The sequence below is a fragment of the Marmota marmota genome, unplaced genomic scaffold (assembly GCF_001458135.2).
Source record: "Marmota marmota marmota unplaced genomic scaffold, marMar, whole genome shotgun sequence".
Classification (NCBI taxonomy): domain Eukaryota; kingdom Metazoa; phylum Chordata; class Mammalia; order Rodentia; family Sciuridae; genus Marmota; species Marmota marmota.
In genome coordinates, this window is record NW_026000076.1 from 5,806,367 (window position 1) to 5,825,317 (window position 18,951).

Consider the following 18,951-nt stretch of genomic DNA (forward strand, 5'->3'; position numbering starts at 1 on the left):
ATTCTTCGCATAACTTTACATTATCTTTCTTCAGAATACAGAGTTGCTTAGAGCACTTGCCTAGCATGCATGAGGCCCTAGATTCAATCCCAAGCACCGGGAAGGGGAAAAAAAAAAAAGTCAGAATATAATTCTCCAATACCTACAGCACTCCACAAGAAAGTATTCAAGCCTTTTCTTAAGTCATCTTACATCTTTTTACCCTCATTTTGATATTACATGCTACATAATTTGCAACAGTTTTCCTAGATTAGAAAGAATTCCAAGGCTCAGCAAGAACACATTTCTGTGCTTTTATTCTTGCCTTGCCCCACATCCCTGAATGCTTCTTTCCCTCCTCATTTTCTTCTTTAAGTAACAATATCCTATTCTATCAAGGTCCAATTCCAATGCTCTGAAGACAAGCTGGCTAGTGTTACAATGTTATTTACTAGTTATCTTAGATAAAACATGTATTTATTTAATATCCAGTTTCTTCATCTGCAGGAACAACAACTTCCGAGGGCTATTTTGAAGGATTCAATAATGTGTTGCATGTAAAACTCAAAAAAAAAAAAAACACCTAGCTCAGTACCTGGTACATAATAATCCTTCCATAAACATTTATTTCCTAGACCACAGCCCTCTCTTATCCAACTCTCTCCCCAGTAAAGTCTTTCCTAAATACCTCAGTAAAACTTCATCATTATTTCCTCTAAGTTCCCTTAAAAGTTTGCATCTCATATTAGCAGCTATCACAATCCAGCATGGGTAAAAATTAAGTTGTCAGTCTTGCCTTTCCCCACTTAGAGTGTGAACCTCTTCGGATTAGGGACTATGTTTTCTCCATTTTTGTATTTTCTTCTATAATCCTCATACAGGCTATTATATATGGTAAGCACCAAATATTAGACCTAACATTATAATTTTCCAGAGACTATTTATATACTGTTTAAGTAAATACTTTTAACATTCTAAAATTTTTTATACTAATATAGTTAAGTTCATTGTTCAGTTTCCTTTATAAATTTGCCTACCTGCTAAAATTTATTTGTAATTTCCAAACTAATATTTAAAGTGCGTTCCTGGTCACTCATGGACATGCACAGGACAGAGAAATATTTGCGTCACTGGAGGTACATTCACATTACCAGCTGTGGTCATGCAAGGAGATACTTCACCTTCTTGTTTTTGCTCTCATATTTTGAACAAGTGGTCTTTTTGCTTCCTATTTATGTAGTGCCATATTTTCACATTTTTGTGCTTTTTGTTGGTAATATGAGTATTTAAAAATGGTTTCCACATATAGTGTTGAAGTGTTGTCTAGTGTTCCTCAGCACAAGAAGTCTGTAATGTTACTAATGGAGAAATCAAGTCTTATGTAAGTTTTGGTAAGTATGAGTTACATTGTCATTGGCAGGATTCAAAGTTAATGAATCAACAGTATGTATCAAATAAGGTGTCTTTAGACAGAAACATATAAAACAAGATTATGTATCTATCTATTAATGAAAAGGTTGGACCAGGGTTACCTGGCACCTAACACTGTATCTCCCTTTCCCTAAGGAGCAATGTTTTAATATTCGATAATTTAGTGCTCATGGTGACTTTATAGACCATTAGTTACTAAAAATTGACTGTAACTGTAAAATTTCATTTGTGTATCACACCTGATACACAATTTTTTGGGGGGTGGGGGTAACTGGGGATCAAACCCAGGGGCACTTTATATCTCTATCCCTTTTTGAGACAAGAGTCTCATTAAGTTGCTTAGGCTAGCCTTGAACTTGCAATCTCCTGCCTCTGCCTCCTAAGTTGTTGGGATTATAGGCATGCACCATCATGTCTGGCTCCTGATACACAATTTTTTCAACATCAAAACTTTAATTTTCAATCTCTCATGCTTTAGTTTAAGTCCCAATTTTATGTTTGGTAAGCCACCAATTCATTGTAATCACCCTTTATTCATCATTTAAAAAAAAAAAACTCTATGATCACTTCTTAAAAATTAAACTTTGTAAAAAAAAAAAAGTACAAGTGAATGAATATGAAGCTATAAATGACTGAGCAATATCTACCAACATTTTGTTTTGTTTTGTTTTATTACCAGGGATTAAACCCAGTACACTTCTTCAAAACTGAATAAAGGAAAATTTTGTAAAATAAAAAAATTAAAGCGTAAGTCTACCAACATTTTGGGGGGAGGGTACCGGGGATTAAACCCAAGTGCACTTAAGCATTGGAGCCACATCTCCATCCCTTTTTAATATTTTCATTTAGAGACAGAGTCTCATTGAGTTGCTCAGGTCCTCTCCAAGTTGCTGAGGTTGACTTTAAACTTGCGATCCTCTTGCCTCAAGTCTCCAGAGCCACTGGTGTTACAAGTGTGCACCACTGCACCCAGCTGCCAACATGTTTTACAGCCAACAAAGTAATTATAGTCTCTGGTTGCTGTTGAACTGAGGTAGTACAAGAGGTAGTTAGCGTCGGTCAAACTACTCTTGAAAATGAATAATCAAACTATTTTACAAATTTATGGAAGGAATAAGTATATATATTTATAAACACCTAATAAAAATAGATAATTAAAGAAAATCTCTAACACTTCATTTTTATCTATGACCCAGCAAACATAAAATTTTTGCTTGAAGTATATATTTCTCTCAAAAGACATTTCAAATAGGATGCCTAATTCTATTCTTTTCGATGTGTGGCTAGATAGCAAAACCAGGCCCTGTACATGTTAGGCAAGCACTGTATCACTGAGCTAAATCCCCAGCATAAGATGTTATGATTTTGAAACCTTACACACATCATACAAAGTAGATTCTAAAAGAAATAATGATAGAGAGGACTTAAAGAAACACTACTTTTGGTCTGATTCTTTCTGTAGTTCCCTGTTAAGTTCATCAATGCGCTGCTGCAGTTTTTTACGTCTCTGTTCTGGCGGCAGATGACTGAAATCTTCTAGCGCTGGCCCCTGAAAAGAAGATCTAAATCATTATGAAAGACATTTTCAGGACATTTATTTTTAAAATTTACTATGAAGTAAGAATATATACAAATTTTAAGTTTAATTTCAAATGTCTCAAATAGCCCCCTTTAAAAAATAAACAAATCTACATAGATGTGTATATTGATGAAAGCAATTATATTGAAAAGCCTCACATTTTAGTCATTTTTAAAAAACATAAAACAAAATAGGTAAAAATATCACCAAATACAGATGATTGGTAATTACTAATATCACATTATTTTCAAGTCTTGGCAGAGTTAAAATGAATACATATGAATTTTCTTACAGCAACAACAACAAAATGGAAACACATAACATTTCTTATCTGTACAAGTTATTTCAAATACTGCGCATCACCACTTTTTAAAATCAAACCCATTGCCATATTTAGGATGTTACAAATGTTCAAATTAAAAATATGTATAACTTATAAAACTGAGTTAAGTAAGCAACTTACCTCATAAAAACAACTAATTAATGAAATATACTTCAATATTGCATTATAGTCTTTGATTACATTCATTAAACCATTCTTCAGAATCAAGACATATCTGATCATTAAAAAGCAAAAGGTAGAACTATCCAATGAATAATAATTATATTCATATATGGAGTATACTTGGAATTTTCCTTATGTAAAATCAAATAACATACTTCAGCTGTATCTGGAAGAAAGATACAATTTAAAGAAAGGATCTAATTGTTCTTTAGGAAGGATTCTTGGTGTCTAAAATTTTTTTGATTTTTAAAAAAATATTTTCAGTTGTAGATAAACACAATACCTTTATTTTATTTATTTATTTATATGTGGTGCTGAGGATCGAACCCAGTGCCTCACACCTGCTAGGCAAGCGCTCTACCACTGAACAATCCCAACTCCTTTTTTGATGTTTTCTTAGTCAAGAAATTATGCGATTTAATAAAAACTTCAGGTATTTAAGTGTACACTTTGTACTAAATGATGTCTTTTCCCTCATAAATGTTATTTTAGGCACTGTTACTTTAGCTACATTATTAGAGATTACAATAGAATAAATACTAGCAATTATTAAACCCATTTAATGTAAACATTAACTGTTTACATAATTCCCAAATTAATGATAACTATTATTCTCCATTTTTCTTTTAAAATGGTTATCGTAAGAATATGAATATAGCCTAATTTTTTAAAGTGTTTGCTGAAATGAGTAAGAAATGCATTCTTGTTTTTTAGGCCATTTATATGCCAAGTAGCTTTATATTACCATCCACAAGAATGCTTCACTTACTTTTCTTTTTTCCTTTGGTACCAGGGACTGAACCTAGGGGCACTTAACTACTGAGCCACATCCTCAGCCATCTTTATTTATTTATTTTTAATTTTAAGACAGACACTAGGTTGTAGAGACTAGCCTTGAATTTGCAATCGTCCTACCTCAGTCTCCTGTGAGGCTGGGATTACAGGTGTAAGCTATCACCCCCAGCATTTTTATTTATCATCATCATCATCATCATCATCATTTATTTATTTATTCATTCATTCATTTATTGGTGGTGCTGGAGATTGAACCCAAAGCTTTGAGCATGTAAGGCAAGCACTCTATCAACTGAGCTTTATCCCCAGGCCTTATTTTTTATTTTTGAAATGGTCCCACTAAGTTATTAAGGGTTGCTGAGGTTGGCTATGAACTTGTGATCCTCCCGTTTCAGCCTGTCAAGCTGCTGGGCTACAGGCATGTGCCACCACATGCTTCTCCCCCTGCCCTTTTTCAGTGGGTACCAGGGATTGAACTTAGGAGCACTAGACCACTAAGACACATCCCCAGCCCTATTTTATATTTCACTTGGAGACAGGGTCTCACTGAGTTGCTTAGCACCTCACTGTTGCTGAGGCTGGCTTTGAACTCACGATCCTCCTTGTCTCTGCCTCCCAAGGCCACTGCAACTGACCTGGTTACTTTTTTAAAAAAACTCACTTTTAAGGTGAATCATGACCAAATGTAACATTTAATTAAAAAACAAAATCCCCAGAATCATTCCCCAGTGGCCTGCCTACTAAGGATATTCAGCAAACTTGCCTACAAAAAGTAGAGCATCCTAAGTATCCTTTGTGCTTTCACCTACCAGTCACCAGATGTAACATCTTCAAGCAACCAAATCTGACCTAATTAAATGAATGACAAAATTTCCTATACAAAGTTCTTTTAAATGTAGTAGTTAATTTTCAACACAAATTGTCAGATTTATTCTAATCTGCGGTGCATGTTTTAAACTATTATATACGTGCCAAAGACAAACTTCTAATTTACATTTTTTAGAATATTTCTGAAAACCTTGAATTTTCTTTCTTTTTTAATATTTATTTTTTAGTTATAGGTGGACACAATATCTTTATTTTATTTTTATGTGATGCTGAGGATCGAACCCAGTACCTCATGCATGGTAGGCAAGTGCTCCACCTCTGAGCCACAACCCCAGCCCCTTGAAATTTTTCTTAATGAAGAAATACATAATGCTCAGTGGTAAAGTGCTTGCCTGGGTTCAAATCCCAGCACCACAAAAACAAACAAATAAAAATTCTCTCCCTGACATAATGGGGAAAACAGTATTATACAAAAGAAAAACAATTCTACGGTAGGCCTTTTTGGGGGAGGGGATATTATTAAAAACTCATAATTTCCCACAAGCAAAATCTACCATATTTCCACTTATTCCTAATCAACCTCATGATCAAATTTATTAACATTAGATACCTACAGCACCTGCATTCCTCCCACCTTACACACACTAGGTTACTGCAGGCTGAACCCAATAGTGCTCTACTACTGAACTACATCCCCAGCCATTTTTACTTTTTTATTTGAAGCACAGAATCTCTATTAAATTACCCAATCTGGTCTCAAATTTGCGATCATCCTGTCTCAGCCTCCTGAGTAGCTGAGATTACAGGTGTGTGCCACTGTGACTAGCCTAGGCACCCAAATTTCTAATATCTCATTTCAACATTATGACTCATTCTTACATAGAATATGAGAATAAACTCTATTTCTTATGGATGTGAAGAAGCCCTCTGGGGTATTTAACAACCTTTCTTACTATAAGGGAATTTATAAAGGTTAAATTTGAACTGTCTAAAAAAAAGTCTATTTTCCAAAAGTTATTTTGTACAGTTTCATATACAAACTCCCAGTAATTCTGATTTAGTTCTTCATAATGTAGCTCCATTAACATCTGAAATGGTGAAAAATTCACACACACACACACACACACACACACACACACACACATACACACATTAGATTATTTATATTTCTGTTTCCCTTCAGTGGTACAGAAAAACAGAGCATTGACTTCATAATAAAACTAGTAGGTCAATTTCTTTCTTTTTGGAGAAATCTAACAGTGTAGTGTATAAGATAAACTACAAATAAACTTTATATGACCTTTCTTAAGAATGCTAGGAAAAATAATTTATGCTAAATTTTCCTTCTGCATATACCATGGATTTTTGCTCTACCATGTAACCCTTCTTTTTTTGGGGGGCGGGGGGCAGGCGGGTATTGCAGATTGAACCCAGGGGTTCTTAACCACTGAGCTACATCTAATTTTTATTTTGATACAGGGTCTCACTAAGTTCTTTAGGACCTCACTGAACTGCTCAGGCTGGCCTCAAACTTGCAATCCTCCTGCCTCAGTCTCCTGAGTCATTGGGATTACAGGAGTATATTCCACATTCAGCCTCTACCATGTAACCCTTAAAATAATATGTAGTATAATTTTATTCTTCACTATAACATGACAAGGACTCCACCCAATCACATTTAAGAACTTAATGGTCCATGACAGTTAACCACATTACTTTATAATCTATGACACTGAGAGGTACTGGGATATATTGGACTATGGATTAAATTATAAAAAAAAAAAAAAAAACACAAGGTGATAATGTGGGATGTACTTTACCACTTGTTTTGAATTAAACAAAACAATGTTTTGAGATTACTTAATGTTGGCACAGTATATATATCAGCACACGAGGCTTACCATCTTCACCGACCACTGAATAGTTCAATGGAAAACAGAAAGAAATGGTAAATTATTCACATGAAACTATAATACAGAAGATGCAATAACCTATACTTTATAATATTAAAATAAATCATGTACATTTCACAATCCAAACAATTATGCCAGAAAAAAAATTTTTAAGCACATTTTGGAAAAGCAAATTACTTGCAAAAATAAAAATAATAATAATAATAAAAAAACATACACTGATGATAATGGGCAGATATTTTCTAAGTTTAACTAAAACTCAAAAGTAAATAGCAATCATTCTATCAGTAATCATGCATTTTCTTTTAGAGAGAATTTTTGCTTAAGTGAATTTTACTCATATAGCTCTTAATTCTTAAAAATACTAAGCTCTGAAAATAAAAGATCTAAAATTAGCCATTTAAAAAGAAGTCTTATGTGAAATAACTAAAAAACAGAATGCCCAATGCATTAAAGAAAACACCATATTTGGGTTTTTATAGTTCAAAAGATTGTTTAAATTTAAAAATATCATGGTTTGGTGAGGGTAACATTTTTACTTTAGTTTTAAGGTGCTTTTTTACAGACACTTTAAAAACACATTATCACCACAATAATAAATGAGTTACCCATAATGAAGTTTACTATATATATTTCCTAACAGACACAAATATATAGATTGAATTTCACTTTGAAAATAGTTTCTATTTTTCAGTTTTATTCTGAAATCCATATGCTTAAAAAATAACACTAAAAACATAACTACAATTTTAGCACTTATTCTTTTTAAAATATGAAACAATCTAAAAAGACCCACTACAGTACTCTTAAATGTTATGTAAATACCACCCTCAAGCACACACACACACACCGACATATTCTGAGGGTTAAAAGAATTTTGCAACTGGTGTAGGATCCATCATACACAAATACAAAGTGATCCACAATATGCAGCAAGTTTTACAAAACTAATCTTCACATTCATTACATTTCAGCTAATAACTCTTATTAAACTTTTCATTTTTTCTTATTCTCTAAATAATTTTTTTTTTTTTTTTTGGTGTAACTGGGGATTGAATTCAGAATCTTACTCATGCTATTGTGTACAAGCATTCTGTCACTGAACTACATTCCCAGTCCTTTTCAAAAATTTTATTTTGAGCCAGAGTCTTGCTAAGTTTCCCAAGCAGACCTTAAACTTGTCATCCTCCTGAGTGGCTGGGATTACAGGTGTATGCCAAGGCAATGGGCAAAACTATGTTTTAAGAGAAGAGAGTGAGATGTCAGCTAAAATTTCACATAAAAAAAAAAACAAATTAATTTTAATAAATATCTGGCAAAAATATCTACCCCTTATCTCTGATGAGTTGGCCACATATTAATGGTTATGAAGATAAGAAAAGATGTTTGCTATTCATTATCTTTCTGAATTTAGCTTAACATTCTTTAGACTGTCAGTAGTTTTTTGGGTTTTTTTTAAATATTTATTTTTTAGTTGTAGTTGGACACAATACTTTTATTTTATTTATTGTGTATGGTACTGAGGATGGAACCCAGGGCCTTCTACGTGCTAGGCGAGCACTCTACCACTGAGCCACAACACCAGCCCTGTCAGTAGTTTTAAGAAAGAAAAAACACAATTTATTTTGCTATGGCAAAATTACTGGTGAGGAGGAAAAAAGATTTAAATTAAGGAAAAATTTGTGGTCTTCATTAAATGTCATTAACAAAATTACATATAGGATAAGAAACAAAACTGTTTTAGTATTTTACTTTTATAATAATTTTCAACAGCTAAATTTCTAAGTGATGAAGTTGTTTTTCTAATTTCTGTAAGAACATCTTTTAGAGAAAACATTAAGATAATTATAGGTAAAAAAATCTAATGTGTTCATTTTTAACTGGTTTTATTATCAAGTGAAAATAAATTTATACACTGGCTTTAGATGAGGATATAAGAATTTCAATTCTTTGTAAAAATATTAGAAACATATTTTGTATACTTTTAAAGTAAAATATGTTTAATGCAAAGAAACTATATTCTCATACACAATCATTATATACCTATAAACCAGAAATTTTTATATCCATTACATCTTACTACATACAAAAGAGCTAAAAAGGAAATGGGGTATTTAAATAAATAATTAGTTTTATTTAAATTTAAATTGAACAAATTTTTGAGAACTGCACTCTGAATATTTTAAATCTTAAAAAATAGTTCTGGAAGTCTATATTGTCATAAATAATTTAGATGAAAAACAACTCATTATTGCTAGATAATATTACTTTTAAAAAAGAGTACTAAATAAAGCTCAAGTGAAGTAGTTAGAGGGTAAAAATGATTAGTTTGTATATTAAGCAGTCAAGTTTTGGTATAGTTCCTAAATGTCCATTAATGGTTAGAACTTGATGTCACAGAGGGCAATTACAGATCTTCACCCTCAGAAAAGATCCACTGGTACCACTGTTAAACTCAGCAACATTAATCAATATTTCTTACATCCTTACTGACACTGGAAACTAAAAACACTAGTTTTCTTTTTTTAAAAAGAAACCCCAGTACTGAAGGGCAGATGAAGGAGAAAAAGAATAAATAAAAATTTTAAAAAATTATTTTTAAAGGAAAAGTTATTTAGGATAACAAAATTCAAGAGAATTCAAAACAAGAGTTTATGAATTCAATGGTACAACTCACTAACTTTAAGAAACCTAAAGGCCTACTGTAAGCTTAGCAGATGAAACAATCCATGTAAAAACACAGAAACTGGCTTATTAAAGCTTTAGTTTCTTCCTTTTGCATTTTTCTACGTTGACAAAATTTTTAAGTGGTGTAAAAACATTTCTATGGTTAATTTTCAAAATTATATCTGGTAAACTAACAAATACCAATAAAACAAAGAAATTTCTCAACCTCAAATTATAGTATACTTCCCTCCTTGCTCCACTCTCCAATCCCCTAGTTGGTTGGTTTGTCATATTTTCTGTTTTGCATACTGCTTTCTTCTTTGGTATGATAAATAACACTAAAACCAAGAAGAGATTTTTGCCTCTATAAAGACAATGTATAAATATTTTTACTTAAAGCAATATATAAATATAAAACAAAAAAATGAAGCAAATAGTTTTAAGTTCTGCAGTTATAAAAATCTACCTGCAAACTGTTCAGGAAGAATGAAGATGCCATATATTTAAGCTTCTCTCCCATTTCTAATTTCTTTCATGGACTCATCCTTTATATCTCTGACACAGAGAAGTAATATGGGAATCAATGCTACCCTCATAATTCAGGCAAAAGAAACTCCAAATACGATCTCTTCAAGTCTTTTAAACAAGGATTAACAACTTTTGAAAGTGACAACCTGCATGCCTATAAGTATCATACAAATTTTTCCACATGCAATTTTCAAAATGTCATAAATTACCTACCTAATCGTCCACATATAGAATTAGGTAAGGTAGATGCAAAGTAGTTCAAGTCAATGGAAGAAAAAGGAAGTCAGAAAAAGGAAATAACACATTGGAACATTTCTGCTCCATTACTAACATCAGTGAGGTTTCTTATGTTATTTTAATGGAAACTGTAGATAATAATGGAATCTTGCCCTGAATAAATAATATATTTGGTTCTACAAGTGACCAAAATGTAATTTGATGTCAGAAAGGGCTACAGAAAGGAAGAAAAACAGGGAAGAAAAGAAAGAAGAAAAAAGGAAGGAATCCAACTTTAATATATTAATATTAATGATTGTACTTCTAATGACACTGAATTATTTCTCACCTGTGGGTTATCATACCTATGTTTTTGAATGTCCACACAAATTTTATAAGTGATCTAAATTATAGGCTATGAATATGTAAAGCACAGCCTAAAAATCAAATATAAACAAGAAAAATAATGGGGTGGAGGAACAGGTCAGTGTTAGAACAAATGCTTATTAGCATGTACAAGGCCCTGGGAGGAAAAATGGGAGCTAAGAAAGAAAGGAAGCTGGGAGACAGGAAGTGAGGCCAGGGAGAGAGAAAATGAGGGAAGGTGGGAGAATGCAGAAAGGAAGCAGGGAGAAAGAAGGAAAGGAGGAAGGGAAAGAAAAAACCAGCCTCACTAACAAAATGAAATACATTTATCTGTAATAGATAGTTGTTTCTAAGAAACAATTTAATACTGTATCTTCACTTTACTATTTTATAAGTTTTTATTTGCAGAATATCATTAGGAATAAGTAAATGTCAAAAAGCTGGCCAATTTAAAAAAAGAATAAAGGGAAAATTCTGATAAAAAATTATTTTTTAGATCAGTAAAACAAATTCCATGTACATATTACTCAATAATACCTAAGTACTCTTATAGGGTTTATAATTTACAAAGTTACCTTCTAATATATTAATTTGATCTTTAATCAGTCTTTACATTTAATGTGCCTATCTTTATTTTGTATTAAGTAACTGGAAATTGTGTTTTGTTTCTAAAAGTTAAATAGGGCAATTAAAATTAAGCTTGGCATTTTATTGTCAACAATATACTACTTTATAAAATTGGCAGGTAAAATCAGAATTAGTGACAAATTATTACATCAGTAACTCCAGTGACAAATTACTGAAAGTCTTAAAAATGTAAATACATTACAAGACAATGGTGAACATATAATTTCACATAAACAAAAAAAAAATAGCTAAAATATGATGGTACCCAGCACCCTCTTTATAACACCATTCTTTTATGGTTGAGCATTTCAAATGTTATAAAGAGGAGTTGTTTTAACTTGAGGGCAGCTATACTTAATTCTGTGGTGTTTTTAAACTATGTCTTTATAGGAGAGAGAGCCTTATAATGAGGGTGGAGAGTATTAAAAGCCACACTACACACACAATAGGCCATCATGCATTTTAACCCATTATTAAACTTACCCCTCTTTTGAGGCTTCTGAAAGAAGGAATTCTGGGCTTCCCTGTTTTTATTTCATTCATACAATAATGCACGGGCTCAATGGAGAATGTGAGAAACTGGGACCCATTAGGAGTACTGGATGTGAATAAACTAGTAGGGGTTAAGGGTGGGGACTGTGGCTAATATGGAAATAAAGAAAGGAATCAATAAGCCAAATGTGCATAGTTTTTTCCTAAATGAAAATTCTATTTTTGGCAACATACTTTTCACAAAATATACCTTGAATAATTTTTCTATAAAAATATTATAAGAAAGTAAATTCAGTTTTGCCCAAAATTATAATTTTTAAAAAGTCAAACTTACTTTTAAAATATACCATTTCACTTGATCATTTTTATAAGCTGACAAATTAAAAGTAGAATACACAAATTATAATGTTAAAATAAAAAGGCCTAGATAAAATTCTCTGCTGACTTCTATAATATTCTAGAAATATAGAATATTAGCGCCACCATTTATTCCTATGCAGCTTATACTTAACCTGTATAGGGCAAAAGGCAGTATCTATAGCTAAAGATACCATGTATATAAAATATTAACTATCCCTGATTATCTTCACAAATAAGCAAAAAGAAAATTATTATATTCACTAGCTTTCCTCTGAGACTGTTTGTATTTCTTCCTTATTTCAACTCTTTTTAAATAAACTTCAATATTTCTTACATTTTAAAGCTCTTCTAGCTACTCTGATATGACCAAAAAAATGTTCTCACCTCTTAACTTCTTGACTGGACAATATTATTAAGAGCATGAATAAAGCCTGGGTTAATTATAATTGTGCTTTAAAATATATTTGTAGGCATAGAGTTAAATTTTAGTTACACTTATATACCAAGATCAAAGGAATAAATTAAAATAATCAAGTATACTTTAATAAATACAGCACATCATACTAAAGGCATATACCTATTCTCCTTACTGACATGACACTATTAGAATCAATACATAAATAAGAAAGACAAAGCAATTATCCATTCCATTTGCTAATCTAGGTTTACTTGCCTAAAATAAATAACATGTAAAAGGCTAGGCTTTAACACGAAGAGTAAAATTCTCTTAGCTAACTAGAGATTTTCTTTTAACTGTAATTATTCAAGAACACTGAGCTTTTCCCATTAAAAACTCACAGATGATAGAGACAATTAGTACAATCTACAAGTTCTAATTTGACACATTACTGTGGTTAATCATTCATTCCAATTGAGAACTGTGATTTTTGTGATCTTTCAGTTAGAGTCATATTTCCTTAGAAATTCTGATGGAAACTATACAGAAATAAAATTTCAAAAGCATTTAACTTCAGAGATATTAACAATTCTTATTCATTATTAAGTGGTGGTCAAATGTAAAATCTAGAAATAATTTTTTCAATTTCCTGTAACTGAAAGGTTAACTGAACCGTTCCAACTGAAAATATTTACCCTCCATTAACAGTAAATTATTATCCACTCAATACCTACATTGGTTTAATTGACCTACTAAAAAGATCTGATTAGCATATAGGAATTTTATGACTTTTACCTTTGGCTTCTTTCCAAAGAGCCACAATTTGCCCTTGGCCTTTCCTACTGTGGTTTTGGCATCCACTTTCCCACTCTCCTGTTTGGATGCACTGATAGTTCCATCAGAAATGGTTCTATAAATATGCTGACTGTAATCTTCAAATGGAAAGTCTCCTGGAGGTTCAAAGCCAGACTTGAAGGAGTCTACCACCATTTGAGAATCCTATCCATAAAAAAACAAACTTTTTTAACCTTTTCATTTGCTCATAATACATTAACTTTCAAAACTTTAATCAGTACAAGGAAACAAATAAGTTTAAAAAAATAATTCTATAGTAATCATCAAAGGCTTAAAATGAATAAAGTCTTCCTGTGAACTGGTAGTAAATCCTAAATATATCCAAAATATACTAACTTGCAAATAAATTATCAATTTATAAAAGTCATAAAATGTTTTCACTCAGTAGCTTTCCCCCTCAAAATTCATCTGATGACTAGTGAGCTAGCTAAAACTATCTAAACCAAAGGAACACAGAAAAGAGGCTATTATCAAGCAGAAATTACAAGAAGTTTCAAAGGAAAAAAACCCTTTGCTTTAAGGGATGTCAACAAGAAGTTGAAATTTAGAATGAGGAAAAAGCATCTAACCATAAAAAAAAAAGTGAGTAGAAAGACTCATTCATCTGGGTTGGGGTTGTGACTAAGTGGTAGAGCGCTTGCCTAGCATGTGTGAGGCCCTGGGTTCGATTCTCAGCACCACATATAAATAAAATAAAGGTCCACTGACAACTAAAAAAAAAAATGTTAAAAAAAAAAAAGACTCATTCATCTAATGGAGGAAAGGTTAAATACATTCTGTGGGATATTAGCAGAGTAATGGGGAAAGATCTCATAATACTGAGTGCAAAAAGCAAGTATGAACATACAAAGTTAATACTGTTCACCTAAAACTTGAAAATTCATGTAAGTACCATATAACCCTCTAGACATACTTATCTCTATCTGAATGTTTCACTGACGTCTTACTCTCATTTTCAAAGAGAATACCTGGTTCTTCTGCTTCCTGTTTCTGTTAGCAGCATACTTTGCCAGTCATTTAAGTCATTTCCTACTTTTGTAACTAATGTTGCCCTCAATTCACTAAAGGGTAAAAATAAGCAGAGGGCAAGAACAGAAAGTACCTAACTTTGGATCCTGTAATATGAAAATACTGGAATTCCCAATTAAAGAAGTAAAAAAATCCTCCTCATTAGATGTAAGCATTCTATTAGTTGCTAGGAAGGATTCTCACTATGCCTACCTGATAAGTTTGATAGGCTTACTGTGAACAATAAAATATGTGGTACATATCTGATTATCCCCCAAACCTAGTTCTTTTCTCTTGCTTTTTTCCTTGTACTCTGAATTTCTGCTAATCATGCTTTTTGGTTAATCAACTTTTACTAAGAAATGATCAGATACTAGATTCAATTACACTACAATCAAGATACAATGCAATGAGATTTTATTTCCTCAAGGGTAGTAAATTAACCCATTTCCTCTACTCACAATGCCCTCTTTCCTCTTTCTCATGGATCATTTTTCTTTTTGTAGTACAAGAAATTGTACTACAAAGTACCAGGGCTTTATACATGCTAGGCAAGTGCTCTACCACTGAGCTATACCCCAAGTCCTTCTTATTTTTGAGATAGGGTCTCACTAAGTTGCCGAGGTTGGCCTTGAACTTTCAATCCTACTGCTTCAGCCTCCTGAGTAGGTGATATAATAGGCATATGCCACCATACCCAGCTTACTCATGTTTCTTGGTTGAGCTTAAGTATAAACTCTTTGTGTTAAAGCCAACTCTGGCAACTCTAAATCTAACCACTTTCTTTTCTAAAATTTCAGTAGACTAACAGTATAATACAACTGTAATACAGTTCACAGCTATACTCTTGGGTCAGTACTAAAAAATTAGTGGGGAAAGGAAGAGTTTTGGGGAAAAAAAAACATTTTTTAAGTCAGAATTTTAGCAGTTAGAATGATTCTTAGAATCCAAAGAAGCCTAACAAATTGCATAACTTTCTTCCATAGAATATAATTTAGAACAAAATACCTATCAAATTACTTTACTCCTTTCCCAACCCATTTCATTAAACTACATACTTAAGCCAAATACATTTATTCAAAGACAATTATATAGCACTTACTCTTCTTTCATCAACTGATTTTGCTGCAAGAATCATTCCTTCCAAACATTTTGAAATGATAGGAATAACTTTGCGTTCTGAATCTGCGAATCCTCTGTAACACTCACTGAGTTTAATAGTCCTTCGTTCATCCATTTCTTGTAGTTGCTAATAAAAATAAATTTTTAAAGAAAACTGAATTTCTTATTTTGAAGAATTAGTGACCCCCCTAAAAAAATATAATTAAAAATTTCTATCCTAATATCTTTTAACAAGTTCTGTTCAGCAATACTTAGTTTTTTTTTTCCTTGCTTCCATGGAAAGTTCTTCAAAGACAAAATTCTTGCAATAATTTTTTTTTTTAAGTAACTAACCTATAACATACACAAGTCTGAGACTTACAACTCCTTAAAATTCGTTCAGAATATTATAGTAATATCTGGTCAGACTAGGCATCCAACAGTTGAACGCATACCAACAGGTACTCAGTCCATATCACAGCCTATAGCTCAGAATAACTATCAAAGCATTGGGAATACATGAGGAAAAATAAGAAGTCACATGATCAAATGCCACAGGAAATATATTGAAACACATGAAGCCCAATAATTGAAAGGTTTTTTGTTGTTTTTTTTTTTAATACCGTTTTATTTGCCAACACTGACCTTCTCTTTTCTAATAAGCAGCTGCACTGCTCAAGTCCTCAAACTCCATACTACTATTTCTCTCTTTAATTACTTCACAGAGCCTGGGAGTTTAAGACCAGCATTTTCACAAAAGAATTGCTCCTGGCATCACAAAGTTGCAAGATTGCATCATAGCAAGATCTAAACAAAAGGATGTCAGACCTCGAAACACAAAACGTAGTTTATCCAAGTTAAATTCTTTCCAAAAAATAAAGAGGATAAAAGCATCACAGAGTGATGACTGGTAGGCTTGGTGCTTTGGAATAAATGACCAGAATCTGATACCCAACTCTAACTATGTTTCCTGTGAAATTCCACTTTGACTTCTAGTTAGGCTGACACTCTTCCCATATAAACTCTGCTCTCCTAGGGATTATCTCATTTGACAGTTTTACTAAATCCCTTTTCTCTAATTTCTATTCCATCTAGAAAAGGCTAATTTAATCCTCATGAAAAGTCTAGGGTCTTTACCTGTGTAGCAACTGTTATCATTAAGTAATGATGGACAGAACTGATAAACAAGCTCAAGGCCTGAATTACAGTTATGATCTAACAGAGCCTGAGAGACAAATAGGCAGAAACCAGGCTAGTATTTTATAAGACTTGAATATATTTTTAGAAGATTAATTTCTATCACCTGTACTAATGCCAAAGTTTCTAGAATGGTATCAAAAAGCTACAACATTCTAATTCTATGTGAACATATTACAATATACTTCAAAGAAATTCTTCCTGTGAAGTCAAAATATATAATAATAGAGTATTAAAATTTATCTCAAAATGTCATTGTTTTGTGGACTATTTATAACACTAATAAGAAATGTACAGGAAAATTTATACTTTAAAAGTTAGGGAAAATTTACTTTTCAAATATGTAATCATAAAAAAAATCTCTTATCACCATTTTTGGTGACTAGTAAATCTAAAAACATACTAATCTTAAGTTTTGGGGCTGGGGATGTAGCTCAGTGGCTTACCTAGCCTCCATAAAACCATGGATTTGATCCCCAACACCCTGAAATATGTCCAAAAAACCCTTAAGTTTTACATTTTAAGTCTAACTCTTCAAACTGAAACAGTTAACTTCAAATAGCTAAAATTTACCTTGTATATCTGAGGAATCACTACGTAGAAATGCTTGTGTTGTTCTCCATTAAAGTTTTGTAACTGTGCTGCATATTCATTTTTATTTTCATCAGCCATATGTGTACGCAGGTTCAACTGTTGTTTGGCCTAAAGGTAAATTGGTCCCAATCAATTACCACCAACAATGAAATCATACAATTCACTTTTCTGAAAAAATCATACTAAAATCAGATCATATATCTGTGGAGAAGTCAACACTTGATGTCAAGATAATAACAAAGTGATCTCTTTCAAATTATTGATATAATTTAAAGGACATGCTTGCAGATTTTATAGTCAGAGTGGTCTCCTAATTGCAAAATCCTCCCTCTTCCTATTGTAATAGTCCTCTTCCCTTGCAATAATCCGTTCAAATGAAGTCTCTTCTTACAAAATCCACATAGAAAACATAAAATGACAACATTATAGCTTGAACCAGTATATTTTTAATCAGAAGAGCAAGAAAACATGTTAACTTCAAAGTATTTTAGACTATTAAAAAAGTTAAAAATAAAACAATCATTTCTTTATAATACACTTATATCCAATTAAAATATGAAACTAAAAATCACAGCTGAAGTAAATAATGATTAAAATGTGTGTAGGTTTGTTTTTGTTTTTAAGGCAGGCTAGTGTCTCACACCTGTAATCCTAGCTACTCAGGACACTGAGGCAGGAGAATTGCAAGTTTAACCCAGTCTGGGCAACTTAGCAGGACCCCGTCTCAAAAATAAAAACTTAAAGAGACCCCCCCCAAAAAAAAGGGAAAAAAGCTGGGGATGTAACTCAGAGGTAAAGCACTTGACTAGAATGTATGAGGCCCTGCAGCCCTGCATTAATTTCTACAGGACAAATACGCATAAAAGAAATACAAAAAGAGATTTCTGAATAATGTACTATTGAATGATTTTCATCTCTACAAAACCAAAGGTTCTTTAAATAATGCTTATGTAGGATATGATTCTGTTCTTGATTTCTTGTAAAAAGCCAAATTAATATTATCTACATTAATGAGAATATTAGAATATAAACAACAATTGTTAATTCTAAACATATTGGGGGGTTATCTAAATTTCTCAACTGTTCTAAAATAACAGGGGGAAAAAAAGTAAGAATTGTCACAATAGCTAGACTGTGGAACCAACCCAGATGCCCTTCAATAGATGAATGGATAAAAAAAAATGTGGCATTTATACAAATGGAGTATTACACAGCACTAAAAAATGACAAAATCATGGAATTTGCAGGGAAATGGATGGCATTAGAGCAGATTATGTTAAGTGAAGCTGGCCGATCCTTAAAAAACAAATGCCAAATGTCTTCTTTGATATAAGGAGAGCAACTAAGAACAGAGCAGGGAAGAAGAGCATGAGGAAAAGATTAACATTAAACAGAGACGAGTGGTGGGAGGGAAAGGGAGAGAGAAGGGAAATAGTATGGAAATGGAAGGAGACCCTCATTGTTACACAAAATTACATATAAGAGGTTGTGAGGGGAAAGGGGAAAAAAAAAC

At 32.3% G+C, this 18,951-nt stretch overlaps 1 protein-coding gene across 5 annotated transcripts in view; it reads right to left on the minus strand.

The window, feature by feature from the left end:
* The window catches only part of Fnbp1l (formin binding protein 1 like), a 70,464-nt gene that overhangs the window by 10,558 nt on the left and 40,955 nt on the right, over positions 1-18,951 (minus strand). For 3 of the 5 annotated variants that reach the window (XM_048814425.1, XM_048814424.1, XM_048814427.1), the window contains 6 exons: positions 17,418-17,546; positions 15,649-15,795; positions 13,479-13,682; positions 11,918-12,076; positions 7,019-7,033; positions 2,850-2,959 (listed from right to left, as the gene is read on the minus strand). In XM_048814425.1, the coding sequence (XP_048670382.1) occupies positions 2,850-2,959; positions 7,019-7,033; positions 11,918-12,076; positions 13,479-13,682; positions 15,649-15,795; positions 17,418-17,546 (764 nt within the window). The remainder of the gene's footprint in view (positions 1-2,849; positions 2,960-7,018; positions 7,034-11,917; positions 12,077-13,478; positions 13,683-15,648; positions 15,796-17,417; positions 17,547-18,951) is intronic. The other 2 variants (XM_015500880.2, XM_048814426.1) reach the window with 1 other exon arrangement.